The 23,464-nt window shown below is 57.9% G+C and overlaps 1 protein-coding gene across 2 annotated transcripts; it reads right to left on the bottom strand.

The window, feature by feature from the left end:
* Positions 1 to 259: 259 nt before the first annotated feature.
* Positions 260 to 21,383, bottom strand: FOXO6 (forkhead box O6). 2 transcript variants are annotated; one of them, XM_059689775.1, is made up of 3 exons: positions 20,454 to 20,736; positions 3,057 to 3,126; positions 260 to 2,404 (listed from the first exon to the last, which is right to left on the bottom strand). In XM_059689775.1, the coding sequence occupies exons 1-3, from the start codon at positions 20,588 to 20,590 to the stop codon at positions 1,145 to 1,147; spliced, it is 1,467 nt and encodes a 488-aa protein (XP_059545758.1). In that variant the 5' UTR covers positions 20,591 to 20,736; the 3' UTR covers positions 260 to 1,144. The 2 variants fall into 2 exon arrangements, with proteins under 2 accessions (XP_059545758.1, XP_059545757.1); XM_059689774.1 differs by lacking the exon at positions 3,057 to 3,126 and having other exon boundaries at positions 20,454 to 21,383.
* Positions 21,384 to 23,464: the final 2,081 nt, after the last annotated feature.

Here is a 23,464-nt window from a genome sequence, read left to right as displayed (position 1 = left end):
AAACAGGTGCAGAGCTCCAGTCACATCCCCAGCGGCCAAAACTCAGTAGGCGTTCAACCAATGTGTGTTGAGCAGACAGGCATCAGGGAATGCTGACACATTCCCAGACACAAAGCCACAGTAGGGACTCAGACACTGGAACCCCCGCCCCAGGATCCCTGCCAGTTATCCTCCTCCCTCACCACTCCCCCTGCTAGCCCAAGGCGCGGGAAATATTTAAAACAATTTTATTCATGAAAATATGCTGTACAATGCACTCTACACGGCCTCGACACGGCACACACGCACACGCACACGCTGACTGACGGCACGGCCACGGTACACAGCCTACGAAATGCGCCAGGGACGCCGCGCCCACAGCCCGCCCCGACCCGACACTTATAAATATGGGAGAGAGGAGCCAGGACTGGCACGGAGAAAGGGGTGCTGGGGTTGGGGTGTGGATCCAGAGCTGAGGCCCGCTGGAGAGGCTGTGACCTGTTCTTGGGGGAGTAGGGGTGGGGGTGGAGAGGTTGTAGGGACTGCAAAGAGTAACTGACTCGGAGAGAGAAGGGGAGAGCTAGGATTGATTGACAAGGGTGGGAGGGAGGGGTTGAACCATGAGGGTGGAGGGTCAGAGGAGGGTTTAGGGCTAAGGACAGTTCGGGGTGCACAGCCAATAGGTAGCTGTGAGCGTGTTTTCTGGAAGGGGTTGCTGGCTTTCGGTGGGTAAGCTAGGACCAGTGGAAAGTGTCAACTGGGGGAGGCGATTCACCACCTACCGCGAGGGCCCCTGCAAAGGAAACTTGCAGATTCAGAGACGCCCTCGCTCACCTCCCCCATCTCCGGGTAGGCTTCTCCAAGCAGCGCAGCCCATCTCACTCCTCCCCTCTCCCACCGGAATTCAGCCTCCACCCCCAGGCTTCCTGCCCCGGGAGTAGGGGGCGCGGCTCTCAGGAGTCTGGGCAGGAATGTGGGGTGCCCCAGCCCCTCCCTACCACATCCCTCAGCAGCCTACTTCTGAGAGATGTCTCTAGCAGGGCTGGGGCTGTCTCCTGGATCCTCCGTGGAGCTGGAATCAGGGGGATGGGGACCCGGGGATCGGGATGGGAAGACAGAGGCCCTCTGGGGGCGGGGCTGGCACCCGGGGCGCCGCGGGCGGCCCTCAGCCCGGCACCCAGCTCTGGTTGGGGGGAGGGGCCCCGGCCAGGCCGGGCGGCGGCGGCGGCAGTGCCGAGTCGAAGTTGAAGTCCATTTCGTCGCTGTCCATAAAGTCGTTGAGGATGATGGACTCGACGTCGCACTCCAGGCTGCCGCTGAACATGTCGAGGTCCAGGTCGGCCGGGAAGCGGTCCGGCGCCGCACCCAAAGGCCCGGCGGCCGCGGCGTATGGCCCGGGCAGTGCTTCCAGCAGGAGGCCGCCGGGCGGGCCTCCGAAGGCGGTCGCGTGGCCGGGAGGCGCCAGGCCCGCGGTGCCCGCCTCGCCGGGCTGCGTCATAAGGCTGATGGGGTGGGCTAAGGCACTGCGCGAGGGCACCGGCGGCGCGTACGGGGCCGCGCCCTTGCCAGGGTAGGCGGCGGCCGCGCCCGCCAGCGCGAGCTCCCCGGGCGCGCCCAGCACCGGGCCGGGGCGGGGTGCGGGCGGCGGCGGCGGCAGCAGCGGGGGCAGCGCCCCGGGGCGGTAGGGCGGGGCGGCCGGCGCGAAGCTGGCCTGCTTATTCTCTTGGATGGTCTGCATGGGCAGGCGTCGCAGCGCGCCCAGCACCGGCGGCCCGAAGCCACCGCCCCCGCCGTAAGCGCCGCCCTTGCAGCTGCCGAAGTAGGCGGGCGTCCCGGCGCGGGCTCGCGGCCCGTACGCGTCCTGCGCGCCGTCCAGCAGGGCCTCGGGCATCCCCGCGCTGCCGCCGTGCAGGCCCATACGGCCTCCCAGCTCCGCCAGGCGGGGCAGTTCCCCGGGGCAGCGCGCACCTAGCGCGGGCGACAGCGCGCTCGCGGGACTCGGGTACATGAGCGGCGACGACGGCGTCAGGGCCTCCAGGGCCTCGTCGTCCTCCAATTCGGCCGCCTCCCCGAGCAGGGGTCTCCCGCCACTGCGGAAGTCGGCCCACGCCTCGTAGTCGTCGCTGGCGTGTGAGGCTGGGCTGGTGGCCCACTTGGCCGCGGCAGGCACAGGCCCTGGGGCTGGTGCGCCGGGGGAGCTGTCGTCGGGGCTTCGCTCGGGTGCCTGCAGTTGCTTCTTCTTGCTTGCCTTGCCCTTGATGCGCAGGAACTTGGCCCCATTGTCCATGGACACGGCCCTGCGCCGCGGGGTCTTGCCGGTCTTCCCGCCCTCGGGGTTCAGCATCCACCAGGAGCTCTTGCCTGTGCCTTCGTTCTGCACGCGGATGAAACGGGTGTGCAGCGACAGGTTGTGCCGGATGGAGTTCTGTGGCCAGAGACAAGGACATGGGTCGGGGAGTGGGAAGTGAGGAGGCCATGAGTAAAGATGGGGTAGTGATGGAAAGAAGGGGGGTGGGGGATAGAGAAAGAAGAGGATAAGAGAATGGAAAAGAGCCAGAAGGGGGAAGGGGAGGAAATAGGGGAGATGAAAAGGTGAGTGGGGGAAGGGATTAGGGGTGAGGAAGGCAGGGGTAAGCATCCGGTCAGACAAACTCATAACACCCATCCAAGACCCCTAGAACCACATCATCCCGCCCCGCCCCCGCCCCCGCCCCCGCAGGCACTGCCCAGAGGGTGGGGCCAAGCTTTGGGCGGGGCCTTTCCTGGGAGGCACGGCCAACCCTGAGGGCTGCTCTCAAGGGGTCTGCAGCAGGAGAGCAAGATCCCCTCTCTGACTCAGCCAAGCCCCACCGCGGGGCTAGCCAGGCTGCCAGCCCCCGCGCCCCCCACCCTCCACCCCCCAGCAGATTATGTAAGGGCTCATGCTGCTGTGGCTCATTTGTCCGCCCCCCTCCTTCCCCAGTCTGGCATGGCGCCAGGAGCCCGAAAACCCAGGGCTCCAGAAATCAATCTCGTGGTGACTGATTAAGCCCTGTTTAGAACTAATTGCTCTTTCGTGTGTGGGGAGAATAAATTACCTGCTTTAATTTCGTGTCTTTAAAATGCAACTGCAGGTAGAGAAGACTGTTAACCCTTTGCTGGGAGGGCCTGGCCAGGGGAAGCAGAACACATTGGGCATCCCCAAGGTGGGTAGAGGCCTGACACTTTGCAGAGATTTCCCCCAACTCCACAAAGACCTTGGATTCCAGCAAAACACATCCATGGGCTTGGAGACCCCCGACCCCATTTCTGCTCAGTGCCCCACCTTCAAGCCAGCCCAGCTCTCTGGCCTGCCTTCTGGGTTGCAGCCCACCCTAAAAAGCCCCTTCCTGGTGAAATCTTCACAAATCTCCACAAAGCAGGTGGCATGATGTCCACTTGCAGATAAGAAGACCAAGGCTCAGAGAGGTGGCTTACCCAGGGCTACACAGCCTTTCTGCTGTCCCGGGCACTTCCCTGGGCTGCACCCTTTGTCACCCCTGCACATATCCTATTCTAAACGTCTTCTGTGCCAGTCTGTACTGCTCCCCACATGACTGCCTGCTTTTGCCAGGCCTGTCCTGGGGACAGAGGAAGGCAGGGGAGGCCACAGCTGACTGACTTCACAGGAACTTATTGGGCCTCCCACCTGGTGACCTTGACCTCCTGGCTCAGGTATTGCTGTGGAAACAGCATGGGCTTGGGTATCAGAAGGCTGGTCAGGATGCCTGGCTTTTTTCAGCCACCTAACTATATGACCCTGGGCTGTGGCCTTAACCTCTATGAGCCTCAGTACTTTAGTGAGCTACCCTGAAAAAAATGGGTGATATTCAATAACCACCTTAGAACACACCACGTGTTCATAAACAGTTAAATCCCTCACCCTGTCCAGAAGACCCTCACCTGTTAGATCACCCATAGACCTGCTCTGTCTCTACCTCCTTGATATTATGCTGAATGTAACTGTGCTGGGCACCAATAACTCTGGAGAGCTGGCATTAGCCATCTCAGGTACCAGAATGTGGAGGCCCAGAGGCATGATGTAACTTGCCCATGGTCCCATAGGCAGCAATGCCAGATACCACTCCAGATCTGCCCAGCTCATGGGCCTGCTCGTAGCTCTTTATCCACCCAGCCCTGTAACCACTGAGCCACGAGGGCTCTCCCTCCTGCCCCCTTCCTGTCAGAGTCCAGAAGGAAGGGTCCTTCTGCTGCCCAGGGTATCCTCCCTCAGCCTGAACTCCTGACTCTTCAGGGCCCCAGGTGCCCTGTCTCTGGCACTTTCTGGTCTTGGTAGGTGACAGCTGGGTCTCCAAGGCCCCTCCCAGTGTTGCCCTGCCTGGCTTCTCCTGGGACCCTGAGAGGAGGGGAGCTGGACCCTCCAGGGAGTGGTACTCACCCCCTTTCCTGTTCCCGCCCCTACACCTGCTTCCCCAGCCCCTCCCCCACACCTGTGTTCAGGGGCCGCAGAGGCCTCAGTGCTCCCAAATGGGACATCTGGCTTACAGAGGCTCCACCTCCCAGCCTCTCCAGCTGAAGGCCAGTCAGGCAACGCCTCTTGATTAATGTCACTATGCGCCAGCCTGGTTCTGAGTGCCCAGAGGTGGGGGGAGGAGGAAGGACATCACCAAGTACCAGCGCCTCCTCAGTACTACCTGTTCAGCTCGGGGCCTCGTGAGTGCTTTATCTCATGTAATCACTCTATCAAACGCCACACAAGTCAGGGATTGTGATCCCTATCTCAAGATGAGGAGCATGAGGCTCAGAGAGGTTAGGGAAGTTGCCAGGGAAGTTGCCAAGTTCACACAGTTAAAGTGGCAGAGCCAGGTATTGATTTCAGGTTAGTCTCACTGAGTCTAAAGGACATCGCATCCCACCTGGGGAGAGAGAGAGAGGCGTCGCAGGATTTCCAAAGCATCTTATGAAGCCAGCACTCCAGTGCTTCTCAAACCTTCCAGGTAACCATTCCCAGAAGCTGGCAGCCTGGGAAGACTGGGGGCATGTTCAAGGGTCAAAATTCCTTACACGTCTGTTTAGAACCTCCTTTTTAGAATTCAAGGGAATTTTGCATTGTTTGTCCTAATACATCCACATTTTCTGCATACAAATAAAAGTTTTAGATTAGCACCAAGAGCACGTGCTCTGGGCCTATGACAGTTTGTATCCTTCCCCTCTCTGTCTCCTGCCCAGCCGGGTACCCCTGGCTGCCCGAGCTCCAGCCTGAAACCTTGACTGATCAAACCCAGAGAGGAGAAAGGTCTTGCCCCAAGCCCCCCAGGACCTGGTGGCGGAGCTGGAATTGAGTCCAAGCCTCAGGATCCCTAGCTTGGTGCTCTTCCCCCTCCACCAAGCTTGATCTGGGGCAAGTCCCTCCTCCACTCTGGGCCTCAGTTTCCCTACCGGTAAACGGATGAAATGGGCCAAGGGTATTCTGAGGACCTTTTTAATTTGATAATGAAAGTTCTTGGAATCATCCAGTCCAGAGGTCTTGAAACTTTTTAAAGTTTACTTTTTTTGTAAATGGAATCTAATGCAATACTTGAGTGTTACACACTAAGTCATCAGGGGATAGGGGCAGAAGTGCCGGGAGCCCTCTCCCTCAGCACCCGCCTTGCACTCTCCCTTTAGGAGGGATTCTGCAGGCCAGATAGGTAGGGCAGATGGATGCCATGCCTTTCCCAGGGTCACCCAGGGAGGAGGCCCAGAGCAAGGTGAGGACCTTGGCCTCTGACTGCTGAGCTGGGCTCTACATCAGGTGTGCACCAGGGCTGTGCCCCATGAGGGAAGCCCAGGCTCCATAGCGCAGTCTGGCTCCTCAGGGCCCAGACACCTGGTACCAATCAGAGCTCTGGGCCAAGATCCAATGGCAAGCGCCAATCACATCTTGCCCACAGGGCCTCCTGGGAGGCCAGAGGCCACTGAGGTGGTGAGGGAGGCAGAGGAGGGAGACGCCTCTGCCAGGCAGCAGTAACCAGGGCTCCCTCTTGGAGTCACCTAGCAACCCACCACCACAGCCACGCCCTGGCATGCCCAGGCTTCCCTGATGCCCAGAGCTGGGCGGGCTTCTAGGGCCTCATACCTCCTACACCTCCAGACAGACTTGCGGCGGGTTCCCAGGAGAAACAGAACCTGTCTGATTCAGGCTCGGGGAGACAATTAGGGGCAGAGAGAAGGGACAGTGGCCATCCTTTGTCCATCCTACTCTCCCTCAGAACCTGGCCCAGGGAGGCCAGTCTCCAGAGGCCTCATCTACCAGAAAGAGGCTGGTGCAGGACAAAGTTCATGGGTTCCTGTCTGGGTCTGAGCAGTAATGCATTCATCTGACAGCACAACCCCAGCTTTAGCTTCAATGCAGATCTGGAGCAAGATGCTTTGAACCTCAGTTTCCTCCAATGGTAGCTGCTTCTACCCTTGCTTCCCCACAGCTCTCCACTACGCAGCAGCCAGTGATCCTTTCGATGATCTCAGAACACTCCAATGCACCCATCTTACTCAGAATAAAGAACAGGGGCCTGGCTAGAATCCACAAGCCCCTCTGTGACCTCTCAGAGTCCTCCCCTGACATTGTCTGGCTTGATCCTTCCTCTGCCCCTTGAACCTAACAGGCATGGTTCCACCTTGGGGCCTCTGTCTCAGAGAAACACTGTTCCCCCAGATACCCACAAAAATCCCTCATCTCCTTTGAGTCTCTGTCCAAATGCTTTTCAGGAGGCCCATCCTGGCCACATTTTTAACAATTGCTCTTCTTCTCTGCCATTTCTTGGCCCCCTTACCTTACTCTAAATTTTTCTAAAGTCATTATCACTTTCTAAATTAATATATAATTGGTATATATATGTATATATATATAGTATATGTATAAATTAATAAATTATATGTTGATATATATAATTTATCTTTTGTATTTATTACTTATTGTCTGATTTTCCTTATATTAGAATATAAGGAAATTAGAATCTTAAAATATAAAGGGGCCTGAGGGGCCCCCTCACTTATTCATGAGGGATTTTTGTCCATTTTTTTTTTACTGTACCTCATGAGTTTGATATATACAAGTTTAATAAATGTTTGTAGAATGAATGAGAGAGAGAAGGGAGGTAATAATATGTCACAGGAAGAATTAATGAGACTGGGCAGAGTAGCAGGCACATGACAGGAGCTTCTCCAAACTGGGCTGAGAGAAGGCAACCTAGAATAAGAGACATGTGGAGTGGAGAAATTCAGGAAGATTATGACCCATGAGGAGAAAGGCAGAGAGGAATAAGGCTTCCAGGAGAGGTGAAGATGGTCTCACAGGGTGAACGGAGCAGCTGCTCACTCCAGCCCCTACCCTGCACCCTCCTGCTTCTCAGATCGACTTGGTTAACCCAGGGCCTGCTGCAGCCAACGGTCCTCACAGCCTGTACCATCTGAGCCAGAAGACACTCCAGGAGCCCCAGTGGGAACAGAATACCCTCGTCTCCCTTGTGGTCAGGGTCTGATCCATTTGGTGGCGGCAGCTCATCTATCCAGCAGGACACCCTCATCTATTCCCAGGACACCCTTCGCCCACGAGCAGTAATGCATTCATCTGACAGCACAACCCCATTTATCCAGCACACCAGTCCCATTTATCCAGCAAGTACAACCTCATTTGCTAACAGCACTCTATTCACCTGATGGGCCCCCTCATTTATCCAGCAGGACACCCTCATTTATCCTCCAAGTCAGAGGCTCTCCTTCCTCCTGTGGTGTGGCTGTGTTCTCTGACGGTGCAACCCGACTGATCCAGCAGGACGTCATCTCTCCTACAAGTACACTTCATTCCCTGACAGTACAACCTCATTTATCTAATAATGCAGCCTCACCTTGCTTCCAAGTACCACCTCATTCCCTGACAGTACAACCTTATTTATCTTCCAGCACAACCTCATTTCTCCTTCCAGCACAGCTTCATTCTCTGATAGCTCAACCTCATCCAATCTTACTTCTCCAGCCAGAGCCTGTCAGATCTCTTGAGGAAGGGGAATGAAGGAGAGAAAAGGGGTCCCACCATTCCCTGTCCCATGTCTACAGAGAGCTGTCTGGCACTATGACTATGTCCAATCTCCCCAGGTCCAAAAGGGCCCATAGACTTAGAATTCTAGGTTGCTTGGCCCAGCCAGCACTCCACCATTACCCCGCCTCCCTTTTGTCCCCTCAGGGGCTAAAGAGAGCCCATAGCATGGATTTCATCCAGCTCTCCAGGAGGGAAAAGATCCCAACTGATTTGATTTATAGCTTTTGCTGATTTATGTGGCATGGGTACTCCCATCGTAGCCAGTTTTAGGCTGCCAGTATGACGTGATCACTGAGTGCAAAATTGGGAAGTGTGCAAGATGGCTCTCATGAGCCAGTGCAAGCCAGCTCTAGCATACCACTGGCACATACTTCAAATACCCAGGCAAGAGACGAGCAGCACCTACTACATGCCAGACTCAGACTAGGTTCATTACATACTATTTACAAAGGGAGGAAACTGAGAATCAGGTGGGTTAAGAAGTGGGGAAGTGATGGAGCCAGGTCTAGGCCTCTGGGCTGTTGGATTCCAAAACCAGGGCTCATACCCCCAATGTGGTGGGTGGCAATGCCCTGCTGCCCACACCAGTGGCCATCCCTACCTTGGTTCTCAAGCCAAGTTTCCTGGCTTCTAACACAGACAGGAGACCCAAGGCTTGTGCCCCACCCACTGTAAGCCCTTGCTACCTCCTGGCCTCCCTGGCACCGGGGGAATTCCAGGACCCTCCCAGTTCAGTCCAGGGTCTTGTCCATCCATCTAAGCCCCAAACCAGGTATGGGTGTCTCTCTAGGTTCCATCACTGTCCATGGTTCATCCCAGCCCCTCCCTCAGGAAACTGAGCCTGTCTACAAGATTGGGATGATGATCCAGCTCCTCCCTCAGTGCCTCCCTGAGCAGAGATCAACTGGGGCGGAGGGGGGAACAGCGGGGTACAAGGGCTCTAATCCCCTCGACAGCTCCTATTTCTTCTCTTCCTCCCTCCCTCCCTACCTCTCCTCCTGCAGGAAGAAAGGTCAAGGGCAGGGGTTGGAATCCCAACTTCAAGTGACCCTGGGCCTCCCCTGTAAAACAGGGTGACAATCCCAACATCCATGAGGGAGGGCTGAGACCTGAATGAGATCCTACATGTCAAGAATCTCATCCCTCCCTGTCTCAGAGCCCCCAGGAGCAGCCCCTTTCCCATCCCGTATCCCCCACCCCACTCTGGCCTAAAAATACACACCTGTCTCAGACAGAGCCATAGACTCTCCAGGGGTCGCTTGCTCTGCTGCCTGGGGTGAAACTGGGATGCTCAATCCAGGCAGGCTTCCTGGCAGAAGAGGTGACCTGGGTGACCCCAGGGACCCGAGACCAAGTATAAATCCTTGGTACTAGGGCCTGTAGTAGAGGAGGGGCAGAAGGGCAGGCGGAGCACCAGAGCCACAGGTGTTGACAGGTGAGTAGGCTTAGAGTCAGCAGTGGTACAGAAATGGGCAGCCAGAGGCCAAGAGGAATGTCCAAAGCAAGGCATTAGGTCAAAGGATAGGACCTGGCACCCCCGCCCCCACTCCAGAGACAGCACAACCCACACACCCAACCTGGGCAGCAAATAAATCAGCAGCAGAAGTCCAAGTTCGCCCCTACATGGCTCCTCATCACCTGTGGGCTTGAGTCCAACTCCAGGTGCTATTAAAAAGCCCCTGATGCTCTTCAACTTCATCACCTCCAGTCCCTTAAGCCCATCTGAGACTCAGCCACCCAGATATCTCACACCTCCATGCCTTTGCACACTCTGTTCCCTTTGCCCTTCCAACTCTCTGCTTGACCAGTTTTTGCTGCTCCATCAGAGCTAGCTCTGTAGCTTCTTCTAGTCCCCTCTGTGAGCCCCAAAGATAATTGCTCCTATCTTAGTGCCATTGCAGAAATCTAACTGCAAACCGAGTACAACTGTGCATGAGCCTGCCTCCCCGCTTGAACTTTGTGGGCAGTCCTTAGCTCACCGTAAGCCACACATAGGATGGAGCTCTCAGCAGCCACAAACCACTCAAGGGCCCGGCCATTCTGTGAAGTTTTTGTTCAGCAAAACCTCAGGCCAGAGCTCTAGGCCTCTCCCTCCCTCTGGTTTCATCTCCTGTTCATTTTGCCTCTGCCATTCCCCCCCCCCTCCTCCCCCCCCCTCCTCCTCCGCCTCTTCCTCCTCCTCCTTGGCACCTCCTGGCTCCTCAGGAGAATTCAGCAAAGTGAGGAGGGAAAGAACCAATCATTTACTGAACATTCACCACCGGCCATGCACTCAACAATAAATCTTATTGAGTCTTTGTGACAACCCCCTCTGAGTGTATCTATTATCCCCATTTTACAGATGAGAAACTGAGGCTCCAAGAGACAAACCAACCTGCCCGAGGTCACAGGGTATATGTGGTGGCGAGAATTCACACCAAGTCTCTTCCACTCTGAGATGCCCAGGGGGGAGCCTGGGTCAGGCAGAAGCCCAGGGTGGGCCTGGGATGGGGGTGGGAGGTGCTGTCCACACTGGCTCGGCAACCCCTCCACAGACTGTCTTCCCTCATCCCGGATGAAAGGAATCCCTAAGTGAAAAGCCATTCAGGCCTCTCCCTGTCTCTCCTCAGTCTGAGCCCCCTCCTCCCTCTGCACCAGCACCTCCCTGCACCCCTGCTCAGGCCCTGGGAGCAGCTGCGGTGACCTCACCCAGCCCTGCCCTGGGTCTGGCTCTGGGGAGGGCCCAGCAGCTGTGCCCTAGCCCTGCTGGCTGGCTCCAGGGGGAAAAAAGGAAGAGTGGGCATGGTGCCAAGAGAACCATCTGCTCTCCCAGGGGCATGGCCACCCGCACAGACACTGGCCTCACCCCCAGAGGCTGCCCTTGGCCCCCTGTCCCCATGCCAAGGGGCTCTAGGAGCCCAGGCCAGCCCACCCAGACCGGGGCATCAGTCCTCATCTGCCATCTGTCTTCTCCTGGATACTGAGAAGTCCTTACAGGGCATGTTGGAGCATGAATGTCCGCTAAAAGATGAACAAGTGCAGAGGCCAGAGGGCAAGGCTGGGTGTGCTGAGCCCTATCTGCCCCAGCCTTGCTGGGCTAAGAGCCTGTGATCTCCTGGGGAGGGGCCTGCATCCCCTCACATCTGCTCAGCTGGCAGGTGCCTCTGGCAAAGGGTAAGCCCCTTCCCCCACAGCCCCAGCTCAGGTTACGGAGGAGGCAAGGCCAGCTGAGGACAGGGGGAGGGGACAGGAGGGGTGGAGGAGGCATCACAGCTTCCCAGAGTGTTGGGGGAGGGGGAATTCAGATCTCTAGATAGGACTCCAAGCCAGAGAGGGAGGAACCATGCCCAAGGTCAAAGCCTCCCAATGGTTAAAGAGGAGCTGGTGTCCAGGGGCAGGTAGCCCTGGGTTCGAGAGTGACCTTGAGCAAAACATTGTCCTCATCTCTGAAAATACAGAACCTACACCCTGCCTGCTTGCCTCCCAAGGCCATGGGGGAAGGCTCTGTGGGCTAGAAAGCAGTGGGTCAACCTAAGGGCAGGACAGAGCTTGGACATCCTAAATATCCGATACCTCAAGGACAGAAGGGAGGCAATAGAGCAGGAACCCCTCTCCCCCTGCAACACACACACACACACACACACACACACACACACACACACACACACCCCAGTGTCTCTCAGGGATCAGGGCTTAAGGACCCCAACTCAACATAGTAGTAGGGAGTTGGTTCTTTTCCTTCCCCCGGGCAAAGATGAACAGTAATGCTATTTACTAAGATTTATTGAGCACTTTACAAGTATTTCTCCTATAATTCTCACAACAAAGCTTGGGCGTAAGTCCTGTTATTATCCCATTTTGTAGAGGAGGAAACAGGTCCAGTTGCCCAAGGCCACACAGGGGATGAGTGGTACAGCTAGTATCTGCCCTTCCTTCCTTGCCTCCAAGACTCCTAACTATACTACTGTCTCACCTCCGAAATCCTCAAGGCCACAGGCCTGGAATCTTGGACTCTGTGAGCCTCCATCCTCTCTCAGGCTCGTATTCTCTACCCCAGCACCAGGCCCACACTGGGCGCTTAAGCCAGGCTCCCTACTCCACCCTCCACACTACTCTCAAGTGATCTTTCTCCATCCCCAACAGCTTGGAGTACCAGCTCCCCATTTTGGCATTCAAGGCCACTCACCCTCAGGCCCTTGCTTGCTTCTCCAGCCTCAAGTCCTGGCCAACACAGCGAGAACTCCCAGAGTCCTGCAGGGTCTGACCTGCTTTGTCTGGTTCCCTTCCCCTTCCCCCAAACACCCTTAGCTTATTATCTGGCCTTCCATCATGACCCTGAGCAGTCTTCATCCTGAATCAAAATCCGGAGTCCTCATCTTATCTTCCCAGATTGACCCTGGGGAATCTCAAGGTCAAGGAGATGTTCAGTTCCTCTGAGCAGCACTGCACAATGGACCTGGATTAAAGTGAATGGAGGACGCTGCCATCAGTCGTGGGGCCTGCAGATGGAGGGAGGAGACATCATGGGCTGGGGGACATCTCTTAAAGAGCTCTCTGAGAAAACCAGGGACCCTGGATCCATGCATGCCCAGACTGCCAGCCTCAGGGCCAAACTCCAAGGGAAGCAGAGATGATAGGAGCGGGACATAGTGGCGGTGGTGGTCAGTTTGGAATAGCCTGGCCAGAGCACTAGGTTAGGAAAGAATGAGTCCTGGGGAGTTTCATTTCTGTCACTTACAGTGGGATACTGTGAAAGCCACCTTTTATCTCTCAGCATTAGTTTCCTCATCTGCAAAACAGGGACAGTAACTTATCAGCTTCACAGGATTGCTGTGAGAATGAAACGAAAGCATGTCGTGAGGGCTGAATCCTGAGCTGGAATAGTTCAGTGTGGGTAAAGCAAGGGTCAGAAGATGAGAGTGGTGAGTGATGAGGCTGGAGAGGTTGACTAGGGCCAAGTGGTCAAGGCCTTGGGCTTCAGTTAAAGCCCCAGGATTGGATCCTGTGGGAACAACCCTGTGCTGTACGCATGCTCTTGTCTCTCCCACCAGATGGGGAGCTACCAGAGAGCAGGGGCTGCGACTTTCAGGTTCTTCACCATTCTGAGTATTCACACTGACATTTCCCCTCCATCCTGCAGCCAAAGGCTCAGTGGCAGGGCACAGCAGCCCATTCTCTTTTTCCAGTTCTAGACAGCATGACTGCTACAGTATGGGGGCTGGGGGAATGTGTTGAAGATAGGGCGGGGGGAGGGGGTGGTCAGCCCCTTGGAGCTCACTATGGGGCGTTCAATTCTCTGGAAAACTTAACAAAGAGTGAGGAGGAGGAGGAGTGGCTCAACCTGGATGGCCTGCTTAGAGAAGAGGCTGGTCCACCCTGGAAAACAGAAGAAGGCAAGAGCAAGCAGGAGCCGGGGGAAGTTACCATCTAAGGCATCGGTTCAGAATCTGACCATCACCAGACAAACCTGTTAAAGTATAGATTCCAAAGTCCACCTGACGAGCGTCTGACATAGAGGGTTGGAGACGGGGACTCAACACCTTTACTCACGAAAAGCTTCTAGGTAACTCTGATCATCAGCCAGGTTTGCCAACAACTAAGGATTTAAGGCAGAAATTCTCAGGCAGACGCAGTAGGTTCCAGAATCACCTGGGAGGGAGGTCTTTGTTCAAACCACCCAAGCACCCCGCCTAGTTTCTGAGGGGTGTCCCAAGGGATCAGTTCTACAGCTGCCTTGGTGAGCATGTGACAGTGGAAGTGGGTGTGGGTTGAGAACTCCAGTGTCAGCTGCAAGGTGGCAGTGGGAAGGCAGCCTGAGATCAGAGGCAGCAAGGAAAGTTGGAGGGAGGGCAGGGCCTGGACAAGGCCAGCAGAGGGCCCAGGGGTCCAAACAGAGCAGTTTGGGCTTGGTTGGCTCCCAAGGGAACTGAGGAGTCCCAGAGGGTTCTGGAGCATGCGTAAGCCTTGGGGCAGGAGGGCTGGCTGGTGTGTGGGCTGGTACAGCATGGGCATTGGGAGATGGTAGAAACAGACAGGTCTAAATCTAGGCTCAGCCTCATCCCAGCTATACTGCCGCAGCCAAGTGACTTCATCTTTCCGGGCCTCCATTACCTCAACTGCAAAATGGGGCTAAAAACATGTACCTGTTAGATCTCAGAGAATATGAAATGAGAGAATGTCATATTTAAGTGCCCACTGACTGCCTAGCACCCAGACATTATTGCTCTTAATTCTTGTTCCCCTTCCCACAAGAGGCATCCCCCTTAGAGACCAGAAAGGTTCTCTGGAAAGATGGAGGCCCTGGGGGGGAGGGTGTGGGAGGCCCCTCCCCTACACGCCACCTGGCCCCCCTCCCACCTCCACATATGGGTTGGGGGGTGGGGAGAGGCAGCAAACAGCCAAACCATCCCAAACTGGAGTTGGTTTCTATGGTAACCAGGGTGCCAGGAGGAAGGGGGTGCTCTAGATCCAGCTGTCCCCCTGAGCACCCTACCCAGGCCCCAGAGTCTCAGCTAATGCCCACCCAACACCCTCCACCCCCCATCTGCCTGCTCTGGGGGCCAGCTTGGACTGCCATGAGGGCCAGGAAGGAGGTGCCCACTAACCAAGCACCTGGCCGCCATTCTTCCAGGTGGTTATTAAGACTCCTATTTCGCAGATGGATAACTGACTTGCCCCTTCATTGTGCCCAGAGTATGTTTGCCACCTGGGCACTGCCAGGGGCAGGGTGGGAAGTTCCAAGCAGGAGTCCCAAGTTCGAGTCCACCCAAACCTGTACTCATATACATCCACCCTGAGAAATTCTATCAGTACTTTGTGTCCTCAGTCCCAACCAACCCCTCATAACTCCTAGAACCAGAGGGGTTGTCAGTCATACCCCGGAAAGAACCAGAGATCGAGTTAAGGCCCTTTGGACACTGATGAGAATACTGAGGACCGGGAATGGGAGAGAGCTTTGCTCCAGCTCACATACACTGGGTCGGGTTCCCTTATAGGTGCTCTGTCCACCCCATGCCCACTCCCAACTCCACAGCTCCAACTGACCCCAAAGGACTGAACTAGGACACCCTGAGTGATGCTCCAGGGAAATGAGTCAGCAGCTGGGAGAAAGAAAGAAGTCCTAACATTAAGACCTGACTAGCAAGAGAAAGGCAGTGCCAGAGGTCATGAGCTCTCAGTCACGGGGAGTGTGTGAAGGGACTGAGCTGGGGGAGGAGGCATGGAAGGGTGTGTTGGGCTCTGTGAGTCCCCCTTTCCCTGGGCACCTGAAGTCTGATCGGATGTGGAAGAACTGGACTCCAGTGTGCCCAGGTACCCACCCCCACAGGCTGCAGGAGGGAGGGTGCCCTGGTGAGTCAGCCACAGGTGAGGGAGGCGGGGCGGTGAGGAGCGGCTCTGTGATAGCTGGTACAGCCATACCCCAGAGGCTCATGTCCACACACAGTCCAGAATCAGCCCTCACAAGACACAGAGAGCAGGGCTTCCACCGCCCCCAGGACCACGCGTGGTGGCCACCACCAGCTGCCACTCAAAGAAAAGAGAAGGTGGGCTTCCAGGAAAAGCTCGCTTCTAGCCTGGATAGCACAGGAAAAGCTTAAACTTGGGGGTCAGAAGGGGGTTCAACTCCCAGGCCTGCCACTTCCTAGGATGTGACCCCAGGGCAGGTCAGTTCTCCATCTGGGAAAGAGAGATCCTAATAACCACCTGGAAGGACCTGGCCAGGCGCTTGGTTAGTGGGCACCCCCTTCCGGGCCCTCTCAGCCAACCCCACCCTCGCTGGCAAAGCCCCAGCTCCAGTCAGTCCTGAGGCTGGAGTCCTCCAGCCAGAGAGAGAGAGAGAGAGAGAGAGAGAGAGAGAGAGAGAGAGAGAGAGAGAGAGAGAGAGCCCCCAAACCGCAGAAAGTGGGGGTTGGTGGGCACTGAACTTTCGAACCGCAAACCCCACCCCACCCCCAACCCCTCGCGCCGTTCATTACCTTAACACGAGTTAAAAATAACCGTCTCATCTCTTTAAATTAGTCTGTCTGCAATTACCGCCTGGCACGGCGCTGCCCGCCATCGTCCCGCTGGAGCGGCGCCAGGTGGCAGGCGGGGCCCTCACCCTGTCTGTCGGTCTGTCTGCTTCCTAGTGCCCCCTCTACCCCTCCCCGCAGCGAAGCTACCCCCAGGGGCCTGGGGACCCAGCTCCCCAAGTTGTGTGGGTATGGGGCCAGCACCCTGGGCTCCGGACAGCCAAGAGCGAGGGGGCGGACGGGCTGGCGGGCGGGGAGCCGAGGGCTGGGGTGGGGGCTCCAGAGCGCGGGGGAGGGGCCTCGGGAGGCCCGGAAAGCCGGAAGGGCCCGCAGCGCCAGCGCTAGCTCGTGGGTGGGTGTGAGCAGGTGGCCGTGGGAGTCTGCCGGGCGTGCCAGCAACTGTGCCAGGAGCGGCTGGCACGGGCTTGTGCCCAGGAGGCGGGCAGCTGCCAGCCCCCCGCTCGTGCAGTGTGTTTGTGGGGGGGTTGTGAGGACACCCCCCAACCCTGGCTCACACAGCCTCTTCCCACACCCCACTAGCCCTGGGGGCTGGGGATCCCCGGAGGACAAAGAAGGAGGAGGGAGCCCTGCTCCAGCAGGCTAGGGGAGGAAAAAGGGGGCGCCCCCTGTACTCAGAACCAATGCTCAGCCCAGCTGTAGCAGGACCCTCCTCCGTGAGTCTCAGATCAGTCCCTCCTTCTAGCCCCCATCCCACTTAGGACCTATTGGCCAGCCTGGGCCGATGGGTAGCACACCATCCCTCCAGATCCCACCCCCCAACAGCCAGGCTGCTCCAGGCCCTGAGGGTGAAGAGAAGTCCTCATCCCTGTGCTCCTCCCCCACCAGGCCTGGGGACAAGAATGGGAGGCGCCCAGGCTTGGCCTGGGAGCTCCCAGGGGAGCTGGCAGCCAGGAAACAGGCAGAACAACTCCAGGGGCGATAAGAGACAGGAGTGCTAAGTGCTTCACCGGGACCCAGAGCAGCCTGGAAGGCTCCCTGGAGGAGTCATCAGTAGGGAAGGTGGAGCTGGAGCATCTGAGAGAAAGTGGGAGGCTCTACCTGGATGTCTGATAGCCACACTTCTGGGACACTAGAGGGATGGGGACCTCCTGTCCAAGCCTCTTCCCAGGCCTGGAGACCCTCTACCCTGAACACTATCAGCCTCTATGTTAATAGAGTTCCCAGCACCAAGGCTGGGAACTCTCTTCAGGCTTCAGCCTGGTGGGTGTACTGCGCCTGCTGCTGATCTTGCCTCCTTCGATGTGCTCGACTACCTCCCCACATCACAGGCGGGGCCACCAGGCAAAGGCCTAGCACATGAGCCCTTCCTGATCTGTCCCACTCTGCCTTTCCCGTGCCACCTCCCTGCCATCCTTAGGAGCCTTGGGTTTTAGCCTAGCATGCCCAATGGCCTCCCAGACCCAACATGCTCAATGCCACCTCCCCTGGAAGAATTTCTCCCAAGTTCTACCCCAATGAAAGCAGCTCAGATCAAGTGCCACCTTCTCAGTGAGGGCTTGTTGGGCTCCCCAAGGGATCTAACCTGCCTTCCCCATTCCTCTGCCCCCACCCCTGGCCCTTCCTTCCTGTAAAACACAGGGCCTGGGTGTGGAACTGGCTGAGCCCTGGTGTGTCCTAAAGGCAAGTCCAATGTCTTTCTTTTTGGTTGACCTACTACATCTAACCCAGGGTTTAGTATAACCCAGGGATCCCAGTCCAACATTTATGTGTGTGGAGGGCAGGGAGGAAGGAAGGAATAATGGGCCCTGGCCCCAGTCTAGGCACCTGAGGTGTACCACAGCCCCTGCTAACCAGAGGTTGGCTGGGAGTTAGGGATGGCCCCTCTACCAGGTCCCTGGAGGGACTGACTGGGAATGGGGGAAGAGGCAGCAGGGGGAGCAGGATGAGAGGGAAAAGAGGCTCCCTGGGGAACTGAATGGAGGGAGTAGAAGGAGGATAACCACCAGGGAATGAGATGGGAAAGACCAGAGTCCCCTCTGAACAGCCCTCCCCCAGTGGCTGGATGGTCTCTGCCAGGGCCTAGGTCAGGAGCCCAAGCCTGAGCCTCCCTCTCCAATGCTCCAGCCCAGGACGAGCCTTCCAGAACTCCCTCCTTCCTGAGCCCAGACCCAGGGAGAACCACTGTGTCCTGAGCAGCTTGGTGCAGTGGAAATCGCATCCAATGGGCAGGCTGGAGACCTGGGCCGTCATCCAGGGCCTGCTGCTCACTGATGGCCTGAGGAAAGTCCCATCTCCTTCCTGGGCCTCAGTCTCACAGTCTGAGAAATGAACTCGTGGGACTAAGTTGTCTCCAAGCACATTCCAACCACATTTTAGGATTTAGACCTGCCCCTGTTGAAAAGCCATCAGTGTCCCACTCCCACACCCAAGCCAGCAGGACACTATCTCAGAGGCTCTGTGGGGCATGGGAGGGAGAGACCCCAGGACTGGAGTCCAGCTTTCCCATCTACTGACGGTGTGACCTTGGGCAGTTCACTCCTCCACGCGTGCCTCAGTGTCCAGCTCTGTACATGGTGACAATAAAACCCCCCTCAGGGACTGATGGGAGCCTTTAAGGAGACACCTGGCACAGATGCCTGAAAGTGTCTGGCACAGGCTTGGGCCTGAGAGCCTCAATGAACTGCAGTTCTCTCCTAGCTTCCAGCTTTAGGTCCCCTCTGGCCATCTTTCCCCATCATCCCTAATCCGTCAAGCCCGGTGGGAGCGCCACCTCCTATTGCAAGCCCTCCTGGCTTACTCTGGCCCACAGCCTCAGCATCCTTTGCACCATCCACCCATTTCTTCCCCTTTTCGCCAGAGAGCACTGGTGGCTCCTCAGTGCCAGGCTCTGCCGCTGGGTGCTGTGGGCACAGAGATTACTCCGACACTGCCACTGTCTTCCACAGGCAGGGTGGGGAAGGGAAACGAGATAGGACACAAAAGACTAAGACCTCTGACAGGCAGGGAGAGGACCAGAGAAGAGGGGTTCCTAAGCTAACTAAAAAGGGTTAAGGAAGGTTTCCAGGAAGAGGCACCTGAACTTTGCCCTTCAGAACAAGGAATATAGCTACAGGGAGAAGTAAACGGTGGGACAGTGCATGGGGAGCAGGAAAGGGGGTGGGAGCACAGCCCAAGGGCAGGACACACTTGGGAGGAGTAAGTGTTCCAATGGGAGCTGGCCCCAAGGGGACTGGAGAGGCTGGGGAAGAGGCTCGTGTCTGCTCCTCCACCCTGTGACCCCACCCCATAGTGGCCTGAGAGCCATAGGCTCCCAGGTCAGAGCACCCACGACCCCTGTAATGCAGCCACTGGGCATCTAGTGCTGTCCATGTCGACAAGCTTGCCCCTCCCCCCCACTGGCACACCTCCTCTGACCCTGTCTGCAGCCACCACCAGGCACAGCCCCCTCCCTCCATTTAGGCATGCCTCCCTGGCAGAGATCCTCCTCTCCCATAGGGAGTCTGACAGCTCACAGACCTTAGGCACAGTCCCTCCATCCCCAACTTCCTATCCCCCTGCAAAACATTGACTATTCCTATTCCCCATGAGAGGGTCTGGAAGGCATAATCCAGTCAAGCCCCTGTCCTCTCCCAAGATGGCTCTCCCCTTTCCCCTGGCTGGCAGCGAGGCTTCCCTTGGGGTGCCCCTGCCCCTCCCCCACTCCCACATGCATCTGAGCTCAGAAAGCCTGGGAAGTGGAAGACAGCCTGGGGTAGGCAGAGAGGGATCCCCAGCCCTCAGTGCCATGCCCTAACACCAGCAGCAGTCAGCACCAGCCCATCATACTGATCAAAGCAAGGGGGACAGCAGCTGCCCCATGGAAAACTCAGATCCCAGGTCACCTGACAAGTCACCCCACCCCAGACTAGCTGGTGCCCTAAGGTGAACTCCTGGCTCCACAGGAAGGGCTGTGAGCTGAAGGTTGCACTCCTCACCCTGGGGTCAGCGCCAGGCAGGGAAGTGGGGAAGATTTGGGGGGAATGCAGCCACTGACCCAAGTCATGATGCCAGCTCTTTAAGGAGGGTGCCCTGGTGGAGAGGGTAAAACAAGAGTAACTCAAAGCACACTCATGGAGTCAGAGGAGGCTCCCCACTGCCCGAAGCCTGGGAATGGGTTCCTCTGCGATGCCTCCAGGGGTGGGCTGGGGGTGTCCTTCAGGGGTGCCTCAAAGTGGCAGTCAGTCCCTTGTTACCCCAAGAGACCTCCCATCCCGCATCCAGAATATGCACACAGCTGCTCCCAGCACGCCCCCTCCTGTCTGCTGGCCGGCCCCACGCCCTGGGCTCACACTCCTTGACCCCTGGGGGGTGCCCCGGGGCAGGAGGGCCTCCCCCGCGCCGGCTCGCCCGGAACCCAGACGCACAGAGCTCCCTCTGGAAGCCCTAGCCAAGGAGCCCAGCCCCTCTCCCGAGCCGGACGCCCCCACCTTCCAGCCGGCCGAGCTGTTGCTGTCGCCTTTATCCTTGAAGTAGGGCACGTAACGGACCATCCAGTCGTAGATCTGAGAGAGCGTGAGCCGCTTGTCCGGGGCGCTCTCGATGGCTTTGGTGATGAGGTCGGCATAAGACAGGTTCCCCCACGCGTTCCGCCGAGAGCTCTTGGCTTTCCGCAGCGGTCCGACCTCCGCTCCCAGTGGCGGCGCTGGGGCCATCGCCGGGGCCGTCGCCCGGCGCTCCAGCCCGCAGTCCTCGGCGCCCGCAGCTACCCCTGGACCCAGCGCTCGGTCTTCGTCGCCAACCAGGTCGGGCTGCGGCAGGGGCCAGGTACAGGAGCGCGGCCGGCTTTGCGGCGCGAAGTCCGGGTCCACGTCCACCTGATGCGCTCGCAGCTTAGCAGCCATGGTCCCGCCCGGCTCGGGCGAGGAGGGAAGCTCCGGGGAGGGTGGGCGGGCGGCTCCGGGATCTGCACGCCCCGGGGAGGCCCGCGGGAGGGGTCCCTGGCGGCGCCGGCTCAACCGCGGGGCGCCATGGGCCGGGGCACGGAGACAGAGGGCTGGTGTCGCTGGAAAGCCCAAAGGGAGGGAAAGACCAGAGCAGTGAGGGGGCGGCGGCCCCGGAGCCAGCGAGCACACACCTCGCCCAGCTCCGCTTCTAGCACCTGCCGCCCGCCTGAACCTGCAGCCACCACCGCCACCGTCGCTGCCGCCGCTCACCGGGCGCCGGCCCCGCGCGCGGGCCCCGGTCTCCTGGGACGAGGCCGGATTGCACCATGCCGGAGCCCGAGCCCGTGCGGGAGCCCGCACCGCCGCCGCCCCGTGAATGCCGCCGCCGCCGCCGCCGCCGCTCCGGCTCCAGCGCCAGCTCCCGCGCCTGCCGCGCTCAGCGCCGGCTGCACCTCGGGATGGGCGGGGGACCGAGAAGGGGCGGGTCCGGCGGGGGCGGGGGCGGGGCGTACCCACTAGCAGCCACGGAATCCTGGGCCTGCCCGGTACCCCGCCCGCGGGCCGGGGGGTGGTGGAGACGCGGGGCGCGCGACTCGGGGCGACCCTAACGCATCCCCTGCAAGCAACAGCGCCGCCTATGGAGCAGTGGAGGAGTGGCGGGCGCGACCCCGCCCCCTGCTCGGCTCTAGGGGAGGGGGCGCGGGGCGTGTCCCTAGCGCCCTCATTGGTTCGCAGCAGGGCTGTCCCACCCACGGACTCGGCAGGATCCCTCCCAGAAGCGCGTCAGCCGGTTATTGTTACAACCCTGGGTTTCCCCGGGCAACGAGGATGGGGCGGGACTCAGAGCACTTGACCCCGCCTTCTACTCTCGAAGGGAATGCCCAGCCCCTGACTCTGGATCCCTGGCGTTTCCAAGTCTTAGAATCCTGATGGGGCGGATGGTGGAGCTCTCCTTTGTGCCCTAGACTGGGCTGGGGAAAGAATACCAGGGTTCTGGGCCAGGCTTTGCCACAGTTCTAGCTTCTCCACCTGCAACGAGGTCTTCATCGGCTCTTAGGGTACCTGTGGACATAGTTTTAGAGCCTCGATTCTCAAAGTTCAAAGTGTAGCGGAATCCACCTGAAGAGCTTGTGAAAACATGTTGCTGGACCTCACAGGGTAAGCCTGGGTTGGGGCTGGAGACTTTGCATTTCTAACAAGTTCCCAGGTGGTGCACGGAGGACTACACTCTGCAAACCACTGGTTTAAACTCTGTGGGATGCTCTTGCAAGAGCTGTTGGAAGAAACACTTGCCCCAAAATTCATCCTATATGGGGAGAAGCTTCTCATTCACTTAACAGATTGATTGAACACCTTTGATGCTCCAGGCACTGTTCAGGGCCCTATGGCAAGAGCAGCAGCAGAGACAGATGGGGTTCCTAGCATAGGCTAGGGGAAGAGTCAGATGTTTATCAGATCATCATATGGCCTCAGAAGCGAGGCTGGCTGAGAAGTTGGGCAGCCCATGACCTCATCCCACAAGGTTCTAGGCTAGGTCTCCAGTCACTATACCACCTGCCTGCCTTTGCTCAGGGTATGCCCTCTGCCTAGAACACCCTTTCCCCTCCTACAGGACATGATCAGAGATTCCCCCATTCTTCAAAGCTCAGCTCAAATGTCACCTCATCCCTGACACCTTCTCTAATCCCAACTCCCAACACTTGTCTCTGTTCCTTGCTTGCCCACACTTCTTCCTGTTCTTCCAGCCATGCCTTATGTCCCTTTAGGACGATATTTCTTTTTTGCCCATCAGGAAACTGAGGCCCAGAGTGGGGAGGTGACTTGCCCAGATGGAATGGGCAGGACTAGAATCCCAAGCCATTAGTCATTACCAGACTCCTAGAGAAGCTGTAGACGGCAACTGGCAAGAGTTCTCTGGGATGTGAGAGGCTGGGCCCAGGCCATGGGAGACAGCCTCTGTCAGAAATCCTTCCCTCCAACTGCAGTTCCAAGGAGTAGGGCTAAGGGTATGGGTGGGGGTGGGGCTAAGGGGGCCCCTCCTCACCCCCTGGAGTGGAAGCAGGCCCAGCTTGCAAATGCCTGGCATGGCATCTTCCTGAGTCACATCCCCATAGGCAAGGGTGGGCATGGGAACATTCAGCTATCCCCCTACCCCTCTGCATAATGCGCATACTCTCCAGGTGGTTTTGGTTAGAGTCACAAGGGCTCTGAAATCACTGCTGTACCCCCTTCCCCAGTACTCATATGCCCTGCCTACCTGGGGAGCTCACCCTGGGAGCTGCCCTCTCTGGTACTCTGGAGGCCAGGCAGGCCTCTTGCCAGTCTTCAGCCCTGGCCCAGCCTGCTCTGTGAGATGGAGGCCTGCTGGGGGCCATACCAGAGCTGGGAGGATCCTTAGCTGGGGGCCCTGGCACAGGCTGCCATTGCGGGGCTGGAAAGCCAGGTTGGCAGGGACACCCTGACTCAGGCTGACTCAGACTCTGCCTAGGCCCTTGCCCCACCCAGTGTCCACAGCTGCTGCCTGACTCTCCTCTGGGACCCACATCTGGCACACT

This window comes from Myotis daubentonii, chromosome 3 (genome assembly GCF_963259705.1).
Source record: "Myotis daubentonii chromosome 3, mMyoDau2.1, whole genome shotgun sequence".
Classification (NCBI taxonomy): Eukaryota; Metazoa; Chordata; class Mammalia; order Chiroptera; family Vespertilionidae; genus Myotis; species Myotis daubentonii.
The sequence above is the reverse complement of the archived record's forward strand: the minus strand, read 5'-3'. Positions and strand labels throughout refer to the sequence as shown.

Excerpts from the sequence above, each read along its gene's own strand:
- FOXO6 (XM_059689774.1), bottom strand. The coding sequence starts at position 20,867 with ATGGCTGCTAAGCTGCGAGCGCATCAGGTGGACGTGGACCCGGACTTC. Across the intron at positions 2,405-20,453 it reads ACAGCTCGGCCGGCTGGAAG|AACTCCATCCGGCACAACCT; the intron begins GTGGGGGCGTCC and ends CTCTGGCCACAG.